This window comes from Hippocampus comes, unplaced genomic scaffold (assembly GCF_001891065.2).
Source record: "Hippocampus comes isolate QL1 unplaced genomic scaffold, H_comes_QL1_v1.1 scaffold295, whole genome shotgun sequence".
Classification (NCBI taxonomy): Eukaryota; Metazoa; Chordata; class Actinopteri; order Syngnathiformes; family Syngnathidae; genus Hippocampus; species Hippocampus comes.
Window position 1 is genome coordinate 284,783 of NW_017804848.1, and position 14,453 is coordinate 299,235.

The 14,453-nt window shown below is 49.3% G+C and overlaps 3 protein-coding genes across 4 annotated transcripts in view; 2 read left to right on the forward strand and 1 right to left on the reverse strand.

Annotated features, from left to right (window-relative positions):
- Positions 1-5,196, forward strand: part of mark3a (MAP/microtubule affinity-regulating kinase 3a) — a 17,938-nt gene extending 12,742 nt beyond the window's left edge. The window contains exons 16-19 of the mRNA XM_019877270.1: positions 1-120; positions 915-941; positions 2,287-2,331; positions 4,532-5,196. Of these exons, the coding sequence (XP_019732829.1) occupies positions 1-120; positions 915-941; positions 2,287-2,331; positions 4,532-4,880 (541 nt within the window). The 3' untranslated portion in view covers positions 4,881-5,196. The remainder of the gene's footprint in view (positions 121-914; positions 942-2,286; positions 2,332-4,531) is intronic.
- A 966-nt stretch (positions 5,197-6,162) lies between these two features.
- Positions 6,163-10,884, reverse strand: ckba (creatine kinase, brain a). 2 transcript variants are annotated; one of them, XM_019877530.1, is made up of 8 exons: positions 10,678-10,884; positions 9,406-9,607; positions 8,915-9,069; positions 8,680-8,812; positions 7,999-8,170; positions 7,812-7,935; positions 7,377-7,566; positions 6,163-6,482 (listed from the first exon to the last, which is right to left on the reverse strand). In XM_019877530.1, the coding sequence occupies exons 1-8, from the start codon at positions 10,867-10,869 to the stop codon at positions 6,304-6,306; spliced, it is 1,347 nt and encodes a 448-aa protein (XP_019733089.1). In that variant the 5' UTR covers positions 10,870-10,884; the 3' UTR covers positions 6,163-6,303. The 2 variants fall into 2 exon arrangements, with proteins under 2 accessions (XP_019733089.1, XP_019733097.1); XM_019877538.1 differs by lacking the exon at positions 10,678-10,884 and adding an exon at positions 9,704-9,786.
- Positions 10,885-11,488: 604 nt separating this feature from the next.
- trmt61a (tRNA methyltransferase 61A) overlaps positions 11,489-14,453 on the forward strand; it is a 6,879-nt gene continuing 3,914 nt past the window's right edge. Inside the window, exons 1-3 of the mRNA XM_019877571.1 lie at positions 11,489-11,668; positions 12,437-12,778; positions 13,617-13,883. Of these exons, the coding sequence (XP_019733130.1) occupies positions 12,448-12,778; positions 13,617-13,883 (598 nt within the window). The 5' untranslated portion in view covers positions 11,489-11,668; positions 12,437-12,447. The remainder of the gene's footprint in view (positions 11,669-12,436; positions 12,779-13,616; positions 13,884-14,453) is intronic.

A 14,453-nucleotide genomic window follows, 5' to 3' on the forward strand; every position in this document is an offset into this window, starting at 1 on the left:
CACCTACAACGGTCCGCCCGCCTCGCCCACCCTCTCGCACGACGCCTCGCCGCTCTCGCAGGCGCGGAGCCGCGCCACCAGCAACCTCTTCTCCAAGCTCACCTCCAAGCTCACGCGCAGGTAAGGCGAGCCCGCGCCCGGTTTGGCGTCACGCCCCCCCGAGCCAATCGGCGCTCCGCAATGTCGTGCGGCGGGCGACGGACTAAGCGGGTCGCCGGCCGCTGCCTGCCTGCCTGCTTACCTGATCGTGGAAAGAGAACAAAAAGCAAAGGAAAGCTGTGACCGCATTTCGTGGTTAGCTTAGCTTAGTTAGCGCTCAGATGGGACTCGCTGGACTCGACGGCCTTTCAGCTTGACTTCTTTCATTTTTCGAATGTTTTATATGATTGGCATCTCATTCATTCGCTCCACGGAGGGTTTGGCGTTCAGCAGCTCTTGCGAAAACGAAGACGACTTCTCCCTTACAAGTCATCATTTTTGTGATTACAAAAGTTGACATTTAGGAGGGGGGAAAAAAAGGACACATTGTTCCAAAAAAAAAAAAAAAATCCAAATATGTATTTTGCAAAATGCTTAATTCTTATTGTACAAACAGAATCGTAATCAGAATACCGCGCATCGAATTGTAGGGGCACATCTAATTTAAAAATAATTTAAAAAACGTAAGTCGGATGCAAAAGGCCCGCATCGAGCCCAACGTGGCGGCGAGACAAAACGACTTCCAAAGCAGCGGGCAGGTCAGCCGTCGTCGTGCACCATCAATTCTCGTCAACTTCTCGGAGTTGTTTTTGGCTACCGCGCATCCTCGTTGTTTTTGCTCCTGCCGCTGGCCGCCGACGTCCAACCGGGGGGGGGGGCCATCGTTTGACGCTTGTCTCTCTCTTTTGTTCTCCTTGTGTGTGGTTGTGTTTTAGAAACATGTCGTTCAGGTTTACCAAAAGGTAGGACCAGTACTGCCTGCGCTGTCGCACCCCCGCTGGCACGCCACTAACACGCCGCCGGGCTGCACGCGCGCAAACACACACACGCGCGTGCTACATGCTACATGCTAGTTTCACAATTCCTTCAAATTACACCCAAATGAATCGCGATTTCCTCCGATCATTTCCATGCCTTCTCCTTTTGATGTAGACCACACCGTCAAACGAACACCAAAAAAAAAAAAAAAAAAAAAAAAAAAAGAGAAATAAACCAAACATCCAGTGGCCAAACCAACGCCGTTCGAATGATCTGGCATTGCGACGACTTTTCAAGGACAAAGAGTCCGAATCGAGATCACAACGCAAAGCAAAGAACTCTGCGGCGGGAATGTGAGCCAGTCGGCGCGGAGAACTTCAAGTTGGCCGTTGGCAAATACGTCAACGTTCGTTTTGGTCGCCACGTGCTCCGGTCATTCGTGCGAACCTTAAAAAAAACACGTCGGCGTCGAGGCAATTGTGCACGAGCGGGCCTGCTTGACGGCAGGAAATGAGCCAAGCGTCAAGTTCCGAGTGGGCGGCCACCGGAGGGCGCCAAAAAACCGACAAACAGCATTCAGCAGTCCAGCGAGTCCTTCGCCGCCGTTTTGTATCCTCTCCCATGTATGATGTCGTTTTCTCGTGAGGAGCGCAAATATTTGGACGTCGGAGTTCCATCATCGGCCCACCTCAAAACGTCAGCTCATATCGCGTGATTCTCGCACTCAACAAGACGTTGCACCCGATGGGCGTTGTGCTTCTCCTTCTGGTGCAAAAAGAAGGCCGCCATACAATTGCCGCGTGTTTATCCTGCGCTTTCACAACGGCCGGAACGTTGAACATCAAATGACAAAAGTCATAACAGAAAATAGGATAAAAAAAATCCATGCGCCTGAATATTATTCTCTCGACGTGTTTGTGATCAACGATCTGGCGCGCGCTTTTTATTTCTTGTTTTTTTTTTTTTTTTTAAATGGCTGCAGCATTGGTGCTCATTTGCGGTCGATCGTTTTTTCTGGAAGTCGCGGTTAGCGGGGAGCCGAAGCCCAGAGAAGAAGCGGGTCTTTTTTATTGTGCGGGGGGGGGGGTGCTCTGTTTCATCCCCAGCACTGCTACCAGCTCGGTGTAAAAGGGGCATCGTGCAAGGACTTGCTTGTTGAACTTTTTTTTTCCCCTCGTGAGGCTCATGTGGAGCTTTTTCTTTTTTTTTTTGTCTTTTTGTGTCGGTTGAACGTGAGTGAGCTTTCACGATCCACATCCTCTTCTTGTTCTTGTCTTCTTCCTCCTCCTCCTCCTCCTCCTCGTCTTCGGCTTGTCACGCGTCCCTCAGAGTCTCCACAGAGTTTGAGAGAAACGGGAGACTGGAGGGCTCAAGGTGAGCTCGACCGGGCCAAAACCTTCCCGTCAAGTGGCGCCGGCAAGGAATCAAAAAATGGCGTATCAGGAGCGGAACGGCCGCGCCGCCGTCACAGATTTGCACCGTGTGTGTGTGAAAGGGGCCCATCACCTCAAATGAAATCCTGGCGAATTCGATGCCACGGGCGTGCGAAACTTGAATCCCCGGGCCAGGTTTCACACAGCCGCCGTCTCGTCTTTGACGTGTCGTCAAAATCCGCAGATGGGCCTCACCGCCCGATTCTCTTTGGCGGAGTTTCCGCGAAATTGCGGCCTTGGTCGTGACACTTTTCCCCGGACCTCAGCAAAGCTGAAATATTAACGCCACCGTGTGTACCGAGGGACTGCGCCACTTCATTCATTTCTCCCCCAAAAGTCCCAACAAAATCTCTGCCTCGAAACGTCCTCAAATGTTGCCGCACGCCCCAGTCCGCGCAAAAATAATTTGGTACGATGACCCCGGGAGGAAAAACTCGGTGAATCGATTTTTCAGCCAATCGTTTTGGAAAGATAGAATGACGAAAAGAACGGTGCTGGTCCCTTCATGTTTGCAACAACAAAAATGTGAATTTCAGGCAGACCGCAAGATTGCACTTTTATCGGAAAAGAAGAATATGTCGCCGTTTTATCCTGCAAAAAAATAAAATAAAAACGTGGGCGATGATGATTGTTTTGAAAAGCGGTGGCCCTTTGGCCGACTGATGAATCGTTTGGGCCGACTTAAAATGAAGATCATGTGCTATTGTTGGCTCGTCGCACGCAGCCTAGCCACCACGTTGGACTCCATTTGAATCCCCCACAATGCACTTCAGCAGATGACGCTTTCCTTCTGACACCCACGTCACTCACCAGGCCAAGCTCCGCCTTCTCAGGTGGCGCACACTCACTCACTCACTCACTCACTCAAAGTCACGCACAACGCGGAAGGCGAAAATGGCGTTCCCAGGCAGTGGCCGACGACATCTGCACTTGACGTGCTCATTTTGGTGTTTAATAAGGCCGACTCCATTTTTACCCGATTCGTCGGTAGGATCTTTTTTTTTCCCCCCCAAAAAAAATATCGTCTCAGTGCCCCATTCTATCTTTTGTCTACATCTATTGGTAGCTTTCACACACCGAAGCCAAGGTTGGCCCCTTTCACGCTACCCATCAAAGCGGTACAAAAACAATGTTAGGGTTGACCCACAAATTTTTTTCCCGCCTTGTGAGATCGCAACAGGTTGCATGACCGCCGTGTGAAAACCCGGGACGGCTGTGTGAAATGTAACACCCGACAGCGCCACGTTGTGCCGAAAGCAATTGTCGCCGTCCGACAGCTCGATTAAATGCCGGCTCGCTTGTTCCGTCCCTGATGTGCCAAGTTTGCATGAATCACAACGTGAAAGGGGCTACGGCGTCCATACGGTTCCCCCCGCATCTCAAGATTTTTTGATTTTTATTTTTTTTTTATTAATGAGAAAAAACTTTTGTGAATCCGTTTGGTTGGCTGCTGAATACGTTTGTTTGGTTGGCTGCATGACGTTGATGCCGTTGCGCTTTTTTTTCCTCCCCCCGTTGTTGCTCTTTCTGCATGTTGCCGTGTCACTTTCTTACAAACAACCGCCTGCCCTTACCTCCCCCCAACCCCCCTTTCATGCCTGCTACAGCATGGTCCATTTTGAGTTGATTCTTCATTTGGTTGCCTTTCATTCTCGACATGATGCAAAAAGTCCACAGCTGGTTTAATGGACAAAATGAGATTTTTCATTTTGTCCCCACAAAATAGTCTTGGCCACAAGTTGACAGTTTGTGAGCCTCCATTTTTGTGGCCACAAAACATTCTTCAGCTCAATTTTGTAACTCTAAGTTTGCGTTTAGCGCCCGTAATTTGTATTTTGTGATCATAAATGAGTATTTTTGATCAGATACGTTTATTTCTTCACCGCGAATGAGCATTTTGTGGCCACGATTTCACATTTTGTGATCCTAAATTTGTGTTTTGCGGCCACAATGTAGCACTTGATGTCAAAGCAGCATCAGATTGCTTTTGGGGCGACAAAATAATCTTGAGCGCGGGTTAAGAGTTTCATCAATGAGTATTTTGTGGCCACGACCGACATCTCTCCATTTAAAAAAAAAACTGTTTTTTTCTCCTCCCCGGTCTGCGATGATTGACGCGGCTCCGTGGCGTGTCCCCGCAGTCGCCACGTGCCCGTCGGGGAAGCCAAGGGCGAGGGCAAGGACGGCAAGCCGCGCTCGCTGCGCTTCACGTGGAGCATGAGGACCACCAGCTCCATGGAGCCGGCCGACATCATGCGGGAGATCCGCAAAGTGCTGGACGCCAACAACTGCGACTACGAGCAGCAGGAGAGCTTCCTGCTGCTGTGCGTGCACGGCGACGGGCGGGCCGAGAACCTGGTCCAGTGGGAGATGGAGGTGTGCAAGCTGCCGCGCCTCTCGCTCAACGGCGTGCGCTTCAAGAGGATAACCGGCTCGTCCATGGCCTTCAAGAACATTGCCTCCAAGGTGGCCAACGAGCTCAAGCTATGAGGGGCCGCCAGCCCGGCCGTACAATCTCCCGCGTAGCAACTTTCCAACAGCTCTACTTTTTTAAGACACAAAAAACAAGACCAGAGAAGTATGTCATGAGTCGAAATCATGTACCTTTTTGTTTCCTTTTTTGGGCAATAATATCACTCGACCGCCGACTACTTGCTCCTTCTGGCCACACGGGGGCGACCTAGTTGATTTGTGTCCTGCTGTGAACTGTGGACGCAAACGAAGAAGAATTTCTAGTCTTATTTATTTTCTCTTTTCTTTCCCCCGTCCCACTCCCGAAAAAAGATTAAAATCACCATGTAGCTTTTTTTCTTGTTGTTGTTTTCCGTGTAAATAAGACCTCGCACCGACAATGCTCTTTGTGTTTTTTTTTGTTTTTTGTTTTTTTTTTTTGTTTTTCATTTTGCATTTGGGGTGGAAACGTTACCAAAAAATAATAGTAATGACATTGAGCACCAGATGCGTTGGTAAAGGTCACATGACCGTGACCCCATTAAACGCGTCAAAGTGGCAACTTGGACACGAGCTCTTCATTTCTTCAAATTTGACGTTTTCTACATCCAAGTGTTCCTTCTGGCCGGATGGCTCATTTTGCATCGTGTTACTCTTCCCGTATGTGCTTTAGGCCACTTCCTGTTCCTATTTTGCGGCCATTCACTGGGCAGGAATGAGTATCGACCGGGTATCTGCGGCAGGCCAATACCGGCATTGTTTGAAAGGTATCGAGTACTCCTAAGGACTGCAGACACCGGCCACCGATACCAACAGGCCCCAAAAACTTCCAAGTCCTATTCTGCAGGAGTTGCCGTTGTACTGTGACACTTTGTCATGTCGGCCAATCATCTGTGTCCGAAACATCTTTGGTTACCATTTTTTGTCATTGCGCTCGATCAAAATTACCGGAGATGCTCAAAAATACTTGGATCTATATTAATCTGGGAAAAAAATCCCCGATATCCGCCTTTTCCTCCTTTGGTTCAAATTCCACATTTTGTGTGGCTTTTCACTTAGCACATGAATGTGCCATACTTCCGGGATACCAAAATGAGGTCAAAGTTTTGGGACCAAAGTATCAAGACACCTTTTAGAAGTGAAAAGGAGAATGTTGATCTTGAGCAAAAGGTATTCGGACACCTATGAGAGAACCCAAACACAAATTTTTGTTTAAAATGAGGGGAAATGTGGAGCTTGGCATGCTAAAAAAAGTGAACAATAAGTATTGGGATCATGGGGGGGTTCTCTTAGTGCATTTAACAAAAACAAGCAGGACAAATTCTTTTCAGGAACATTGTATTTCAGATCCATCTTTTCGATACACCGTTCGGGGGCGGAGCGGCGAGGAGAGCGCATTGTGGGACGGTCCAAGCAAAGCGGGCCAAGATTGTGGACGGTTCCCCGCCGCATGCTCGAGGTTCTACTTTTGCGCGGGCACCAGGTCGTCGATGGGCTGGCCTTTCTCCAGCTTCTTCTCCATGTCCACCAGCAGCCTGACGCCGTCCACCACCATCTGGACCAGCTCCACCTCCGAGAAACCCAGACGGTCGGCGTTGGAGATGTCGAAAACGCCGCCCACCGCCGCGGTGTCCACGCCGCCTGCACGCAGGACCGTGCGGAAACACAACTTAAGAGGAGCGGACGCCTGGAATGCGCCGCGCAGCGACGGCTAGCTTTTAGATATATGTATAGAAAGTCAACCCCCCAAAAAATCACATTTTGTCAAAATCACATTCAGTCCTGTGACCTTTCTTTTATATGAAGTCAACCAAAAAAATGAACATTTGTGAAAATCACATTCTTGAGACTTTACAGGAGAAAAAAAAATCTACCAAAAAAAAGCCAATTTTGTCCAAATCACATTCAGTCCTTTGACTCTTTATAAAGTCACCCCCCCAAATTTTTGTTCATCACATTTAGTCGTAACTTTTTAAAAAGTCAACCCCCAAAAAATGTGTTCATCACATTCAGTCCTGTGACTTTTGTGCGAACCCAAGCCCAAAATTGAAAAACAAAGCTTGATTTAAAAACATTGCCAATTACAAATGTAAAGAATGCTTTCTGGATAATCCACTTATCATTCTTTCTTTACATTTTCAATCACCAAGACTGGCTCATTTGATTGTATCGAAATCCAAGGAAATGAAACCTGAAGGTAAGTTTGTTTTTTGTGTTATGTAGATTTACAGCTAACATGTTTTTTTTTTTAATTCTATTCTCTTGGCAATCTTAAGAGAAAAAATGATTATATTTTGTTTCCAAGGCTTAGATGAAAAATACAACCCCCCCCCCCCCAAAAAAAAATGGCCACAGTACGAAATGTGATCTTGATCATCCGTGTATCATTTGTTCCTTCCGTTTTGGCAATCGAAAATTGACAGCAACTTTAATATCCCCCCCAAAAATAAGACAAATGTATCACATTTCAACCAGGCTGCTTGGCCAGCTGAAAGTGAGAAGAAAGGCTCGGCTGCCGTGCGGCGCCGCACCCACCGGTTCCTCTCTTCTGCAGCCGCAGGCGCTTGAGGACATCCTCGAACTTTGCGTGCTTGCTCATGTTGGGCAGCTTGACGTGGACGCCGGCCCGCAGGCCCGTCCCCAAATTAGACGGGCACGTCAGGACGTAGCCCAGGTGCTCGTTCCACATGAAGGCGTGGCCGCGATCCTTGAACAAGCTCTCGATCTGGAGCGCAAACCGCAAAAAAAAAAATAATAATTGTATTAGTAATCATAAATTGTGGTGTCAAAAGCTCATGACACTTTTGTCCTTCAAACTTTTTTTGTAAATTTGACAATTTTGAATAGTGCCCATTGTCCATTTTCATAAAGGCAATTTCGATTTCTCGGGACAAAGGTGGTATGATTTGCGTCAACGTGACATGAGCGTCGATCCCAAAAACGAGGCGGTGACGCGAGCCCCCCGTTGACCTTGGTGAGTCCGGTGCAGAATCGCTGGAAGACCTCCTTCATGTTGCCCCCCTTCTGCATGGAGATGACCCTCAGGTGGTCCTCCTCGTTCACCCACACCAGGAAGGTCTTGTTGTCGTTGTGCCTTCAACGACATCGTCACCAAGTCACAAATGTGCTGGCCAGGAGAGAGGCGGCGGTTCCTCACCAGATGCCCCTGGCGTCCGGCCAGTCTCGGGCCATCCCGGACGCCAGCAGCAGCGGCGAGACGGGCTTGTCAAACAGGAAGTGGTCGTCGATCAGCTGCTGCTGCTCGGCGTCCGTCATGTTCTTCAGGGCGTAGTACTTCCCCTTCAGGTCGCCGCTCAGGGACGCCAAAGCTGCGCGGGATGAACATGTCGCACCACAAGTTTGACAGCATTAAAAATAACCGCGGCAGCTCCCCGCACCACCACACGTGAAATTTGAGGACTTCTCCCAAGCTGAATCCGGAGTCAGAAAACCAGATTGGATTTAAAAGATGCGAATGTAGAACTCCAAAGTGGAAAGACAAGAAAAAGTTCACGAGACAGGATAGGCGGGTGTCGTGCCGCCTGCTGCCACCAGAGGTCGCCGTGAAAAGACAAGAAACGCCCACAAGACGAGCTTGCCGGGTGTCGTGCCGCGTGCTGCCACTAGAGGCCGCCCGACACCAGCACCGAAGCAGTCTCCGAATCTCCCAAGCGATGATTTCAGTGGACAGAATGATGGCGTTCCGTCTAACGGAACGACTAAGAGTACGTGCGCACCTCACAAGGTGAATGACAAGGAGCCGAGGCCGGCATAAAAAGTTGGCGAAACACGGAGAGCCCACCACGCTTGACAGCAGCAGCAGCAGCACAGCTTTTACCTTGGATGGAGAGCTCCTCCACGGCTCGGCGTTCGCCGCGGCTGCAGTGCGGTGGCAGGCAGAATCCGCGGATGCTGCGGCCCGTTCGCACGCGAGAGCTCAGCACATAGTTGGGGTCCAGGTCGTCGCCACCCTGGGGGACGGGAACAAAAAAAAAAAAAAAAAAAAACGCAACAACACGTGAAACCGCAGCAACGCCATCATGTGTTAAATGAGAGCATTTGGCTCGACTTGCCTGGAGGTGGTCGGCGTCCAGGTCGGTCTTGTGCTTGTCGGAAGGTTTGTAGCCTCCGTGGCGGTCCTGGATGACGGGATCCAGGAGCTCCTTGAACACCTCGTAGGTTTCCTCGTCGCCCGCCACGCAGCCCACCGTCATGATGAACGGGTGACCTACGCACACACACACACACACACACACACACACACACACACACACACACACACACACACACACACACACGAGGTTCAGCTGCATTCTGACAGCCTACCATCCAAGTTACACGTAATACCCACTAATGCAACCACTCCAAACAGAAGGCCAGCCTACATAGTGTGTGTTATAATAACATGCTAAATAGAGAAAAACACATATTTACTGATGCAACTATGGGGGGAAAAAAATAAAATCACACAAGGTCAAACTATACATTCGGTGAGGATGACGTTCATAGCGTGACGTCACGTTGCCGGTTCCCTTCGTTGCGCTTGGCGTGCTCATGTCCTCACCCGGGTTGTCGACGCCGGTCTGGATGACGTCATCGAGGGTGAAGCCGCTGGGCGTGCTCCTGGCGCGCAGTTTGTCGTACATGTCGGGCGTCAGCACCTTGGCCATGTGGTTGTTGTGCTGGCTCAGGTCGGGGAACTCCTGCGCCGACGTGTAGCGCAGCTTCATCTCGTTGTGCGTGTTCCCGAACGGCATGGCGGCGTCCTGAGAAGGCCGGGACGGAAGAAGAAAGAGAACGAGGACATCCAGGTTTGTGCAATAAAATGGATACGTCAAACGTCAAGGCACCTGCTTGCGAACCCGCGGCCACTAGGGGGCCCCCGAGAGACACTCCAAGCATTACGAGCTTGCCGGAGCAGTGCCACACTCAACCCTGGCGTGAATAGCAAAAAGAATACACATGGTTCTATTTGATACTCAAAAAAGCAGGGACCCACGACGCAATAATGTCATTTTTTAAGCACTTTTCAGATGTTTTCTTCATTTTCAATTAAATACGCCATCGTGTCATTGACGTCACCCTGGCCGACTAGTTAGCGCGGGGGTTTCTCCCACGTTCCAAAAACATGCACTATAGGTTGATAGAACGCTCTAAATTGCCCCGAGGTGGATTGTGAGTATGAATGGTTGTTCCTCTGTGTGCGACCGGCGATTGGCTGGCCACCAGTCGAGGGTGTACCCCGCCTGCTGTCCTAAAACGGTCGGGATAGGCTCCAGCACGTTCGCGAACCAAGTGAGGAGAAGCGGCTCGGATAATGGCTGCATGGATGAATCGTGTCGTTTTTGTCCATCCAAGTGATTGCATTTATTGCTATTGTATTACTTTTTTTTTTTTACATTCAAGTACATTTTCAGTAGGCCCTGAAGATATTCACTATCTGTTGCGATGTTGTGTATATCAACCAATCTGCTCCATGTCAAATTGCGTTTTCTTGGAAACAACGCTGCTGCATGACGTTCATGATGGATGAAGGAGCAAAAAATCAGCATTTGTGCCAGACATCAAGGAGGCCCATGGAAACAACGCTGCTGCATGACGTTCGTGAGGTGCGCGACGGATGAAGGAGCAAAAATCAGCATTTGTGCCAGACATCAAGGAGGCCCGAATGCAAATTTGCTTGGAGGCGTGAGCCCGCTGCTGTGCTGTTCATCAATGAAAGGCATTGTGTGTCCGATAATAGGCGCACCAAAGGCAACCCTTGTCATTCCATCATTTAATCCCCTCATTGCAAGACTAGTCTTGTACGTGCATACATACAAATCCAATTTCTTACCTTTTGTTTGCAGATGTGCGGCCGATTACTACAACTACTAGCCGGGACGGATACGAAGATCCCTATTTTTCCTGCAAAAGAACCCGCAATATAGGTCCAACAACAAGCTGCTCCGGCACTCTTCTCCTCCGCGTCCACCGAAAGACGCCCGCTGAGATCATCATTTATAGACGCCCCCTTCTCGACCCCCATTGGACGATGCTCGAATCCGTTCGCGACGCTGATTTGACGCCTCCTCCTCGCCCGTTTTTATTAAGGCAATATTGTGCTCATAAAATACCGGGACAGGTGGATTTTTGTATACCGGTGAAAGTAATTGTTTTGAATAAATTCATAAAAAAAGTATTTTGGGGTCAGAAGATGGATGAAGGAACGTCACAAATCATGAACCCATTATACGTCCTATGAAAACCCAAAACGCTTATGTATACAAACAATAAAAAAGCTCCTAAATTGTCATCTCATCTTGACAATGTTTGGATTAGTAACACATGAGCAATACATTACTGTTTAATAACTGTTTTATGTGTATACGCACGCATATTCTTACACGAAATTGTGTTCAGATTTAACCTGGAGTTTATGGGCTTTTTTTTATACAATCAAAGCATAAAAACACGATCTTGACAAAGTTATTCAAAATAATGTCAATATGTACTCAGGCGTTCAAAATTCCGTCAAATGGGATCTGTTTTGGACTCGGTAAAAAAAAATTATAGCGATATAATCCACCTGCACTTTCTCTTTAAAACGTCGATCTACAAATGACCTGCTCGACAGCATTTCGAATCTTTTGTCCACTCCAGGAATTCTGTTTCTCTAGGAAATGTATCCACTTCCGGTCTAATTCGCCCGTTTCCGGTGAAAGCACCGGCACGTGTGGCTACTTATGTCTACATTTCTTCGTGCTTGTAACAGTTCCGAAAAAAAAGTTCACTTTTCGAAGTGAGTGCTTTCTGTGAGACACCAAACAAGCGGCGCAGTTGACGCGGTAAGTCCAGTCATCAACGTTATCTTTATAGCATTAGCCAGGCAAGCTAACGCGGATAGCACGGAAGTAATCGCGCATGCTCGTGAACTCACTTTCACTTCTTTTGAACCCTTTCTGGACCATATAAGTCGCTCATTGTTTCTCATTATCTTCAGTGATTTATGTTTACTCTCAGACGCATTCAAATCTGTTTTGGACGTTTGATTGTAATGCTAAACCACTTAATTAATATCGTCTCCAAAATGCTCGATGCTGACAAATAGTTTTCGACAAAGCGATGTGTTCTAATTAAAGGGAGTGTAATCTTATCAGTTTTGCCCAGGGGCAAAGTACCACCCGACCTCATTTACCTTATCACCTAAGTGACGCCATTTCGCCTGTTTGACCATCTTGTGCAAAGTGAACATTCAAAAGATGTACACTCGTAATTTGTTCACTCAAAATGACAATCCGAAAAAGCGGCGTCGTGTTTAGGGTCGGAACAGATTCGCGGTGCGTCGACTCATTCAAGAGCTCGGTCACGTAGCAGTTATAAACTCAGGTTACCACTTTCCACTTTACCGTGTTTTCTTTTTGAAACGGTTTCATGAACACTGAAGACAATATACATTTCATTTAAACATCCGGCAACGTTGCCGAAGGTTTAATGGCATGGATAGTCCAAGCTATGTTTTTGTCCCACTCTTCAATGAAACAAATGGGCGCGTTTGTCAGTCCGAAATGCATTTCGGTAAACATCGCGACTAACGGACGTGTTTTGTGTTCCAGCGCATCGGGTCATGAGTTTTGTGGAGTACTCGGAGGAGATCCGCGACGGCGACATGGCCATCGTGTACCAGGGCCACGAGTCCATGATGCCGGTGAAGGTGCGGCACGGCGCCCAAACGCAGACGCGCTACGGCGCCATTCGCCATTCGGCCGACCTGATCGGAAAGCGCTACGGCGCCAAGGTGACGTGCAGCAAAGGGGGCTGGGTGTACGTTTTGCACCCCACGCCCGAGTTGTGGACCGTCACGCTACCGCACCGCACGCAGATCCTCTATACCACCGACATCGCCACCATCACGCTCATGCTGGAGCTCAAGCCGGGATCCGTCGTCTGCGAGTCAGGTGAGAAACCCTTTTGGAACTACCGGGGATGTGTTCCGCAGCCACGCGCGATATTAAAAAAAGATGATGTCACGGACACGACGATTTCAGCAAGCCTTTTGAGAGCCGTACTGAAGCATTTTCTTGGGCGCGCTGCTTCGTCATGTTTAGCGCAGGCGCTGCACGTCAGTGGATTTGGCAGCTCAAGTCGCGTCGTTACTTGCCGCTTTGTAGCAGTGCTATCCGGTGGCTGAGTCGCCTTGATGCTGGTTGCTATGGAAACGGCCAAGATGATTCAGTTGACGATCCATCTGACCCCGTCGGTCCCCACGGCGACCGCGGTTTTAGCCTTCAACTAGCTTGGCCGCTACACATAAAGCATTTCTGATGAAAAGAACAACCTGCTGTGAAGTTCAGAGCCGGATCTATTTTTGTGTAAGAGAGGGCTGTTGGCCACCCCCAAAAAAATCCTCAACCATTTGCCCTTTGAACAGAAAGCGGATGAAACAAACTCGACATCACGACCAATCTCAAAAGTGCTTTCTTGACCTGGGCGTTTCCCAAACGTTGACGAATTTTCAAGCGGCCTTTCATCCTTCTATTTTTCTGCTATGCGGCCCCTCGAACGAATAGGTTTGGCCACGCCCCCTCCAGGATCTCCTCGGTTCGTCGTCACTAAACATCATAGTGGCGTGTCTGCTGCCAAGCTTTCGCAGCTGCGGGTTTTCGTAAACTTTCGGGCCAAACTAGATGTCGGCGAAGCTAACGTACGTGTGTTTGGAAACGTCGGGGACGGTCCAGTGGTTGTGCCACCAAATAAATAATAATCGGCATCTGTTTTGGGCGTCTTGCCTCGCAGGCACGGGCAGCGGCTCTCTGTCCCACGCCATTTTGCGCACCATCGCGCCGACGGGCCACCTGCACACGGTGGAGTTCCACCAACAGCGCGCCCAGAAGGCCGAGGAGGAGTTTGCCGAGCACCGCGTGGACCACCTGGTCACCGTCACCAACGCCGACGTCTGCGAAGACGGCTTCGGGGTGACGGGCGTGGCCGACGCCGTCTTCCTGGACATCCCCGCGCCCTGGGAGGCCGTGCGGCACGCCAAGGCCGCCCTCAAAGCGCACGGTGAGCAAACGGGCCGGCGGCATGTTTGGACAAAGGTCGCCTAGCAACCGTCGTCGCGGTTTGAGGTTCCGGACGGGGGTCGGTTGAATGTGTGACAGGATCCCGCTGAGGTCGGTGCGGGTCTGTGGAACAAGGACGCGCTAAGGACGTTAGCGTTGACTTGCAGGCCGACACATTTTCATCCGCGCCGAAGGCGGTTGGGTCACACTTACCCTCAGCCCTTTTTTTTTTTAAATTCGGACACAACCGGTGATAAGGCGTTTTACGCTTCTGAAGGGTTGCGTTGTTAAAATATGAATTCTGAAATGTAGATTCCGCTCGCTTCAAACTGCACAGGAAATAAGGTCGTGTTTGGATTTGCAATTTAGTTTGGCAACAAACTTAGCGTAGCGGCTAATTTAATTGCCAGCGAAGCTAGCGTACGCGTCACCGAACTAACTTTTCTGTTCACGGTGAAGAAAACTTGATGCGGGTGTTTTTATGATTTTGTCACCGTCGGACGCCATTTTGTGGAGCGAATCGACACACTTTTTGCAAACCACTTTTTGTGGTGTCGGCGAACTTAACGCA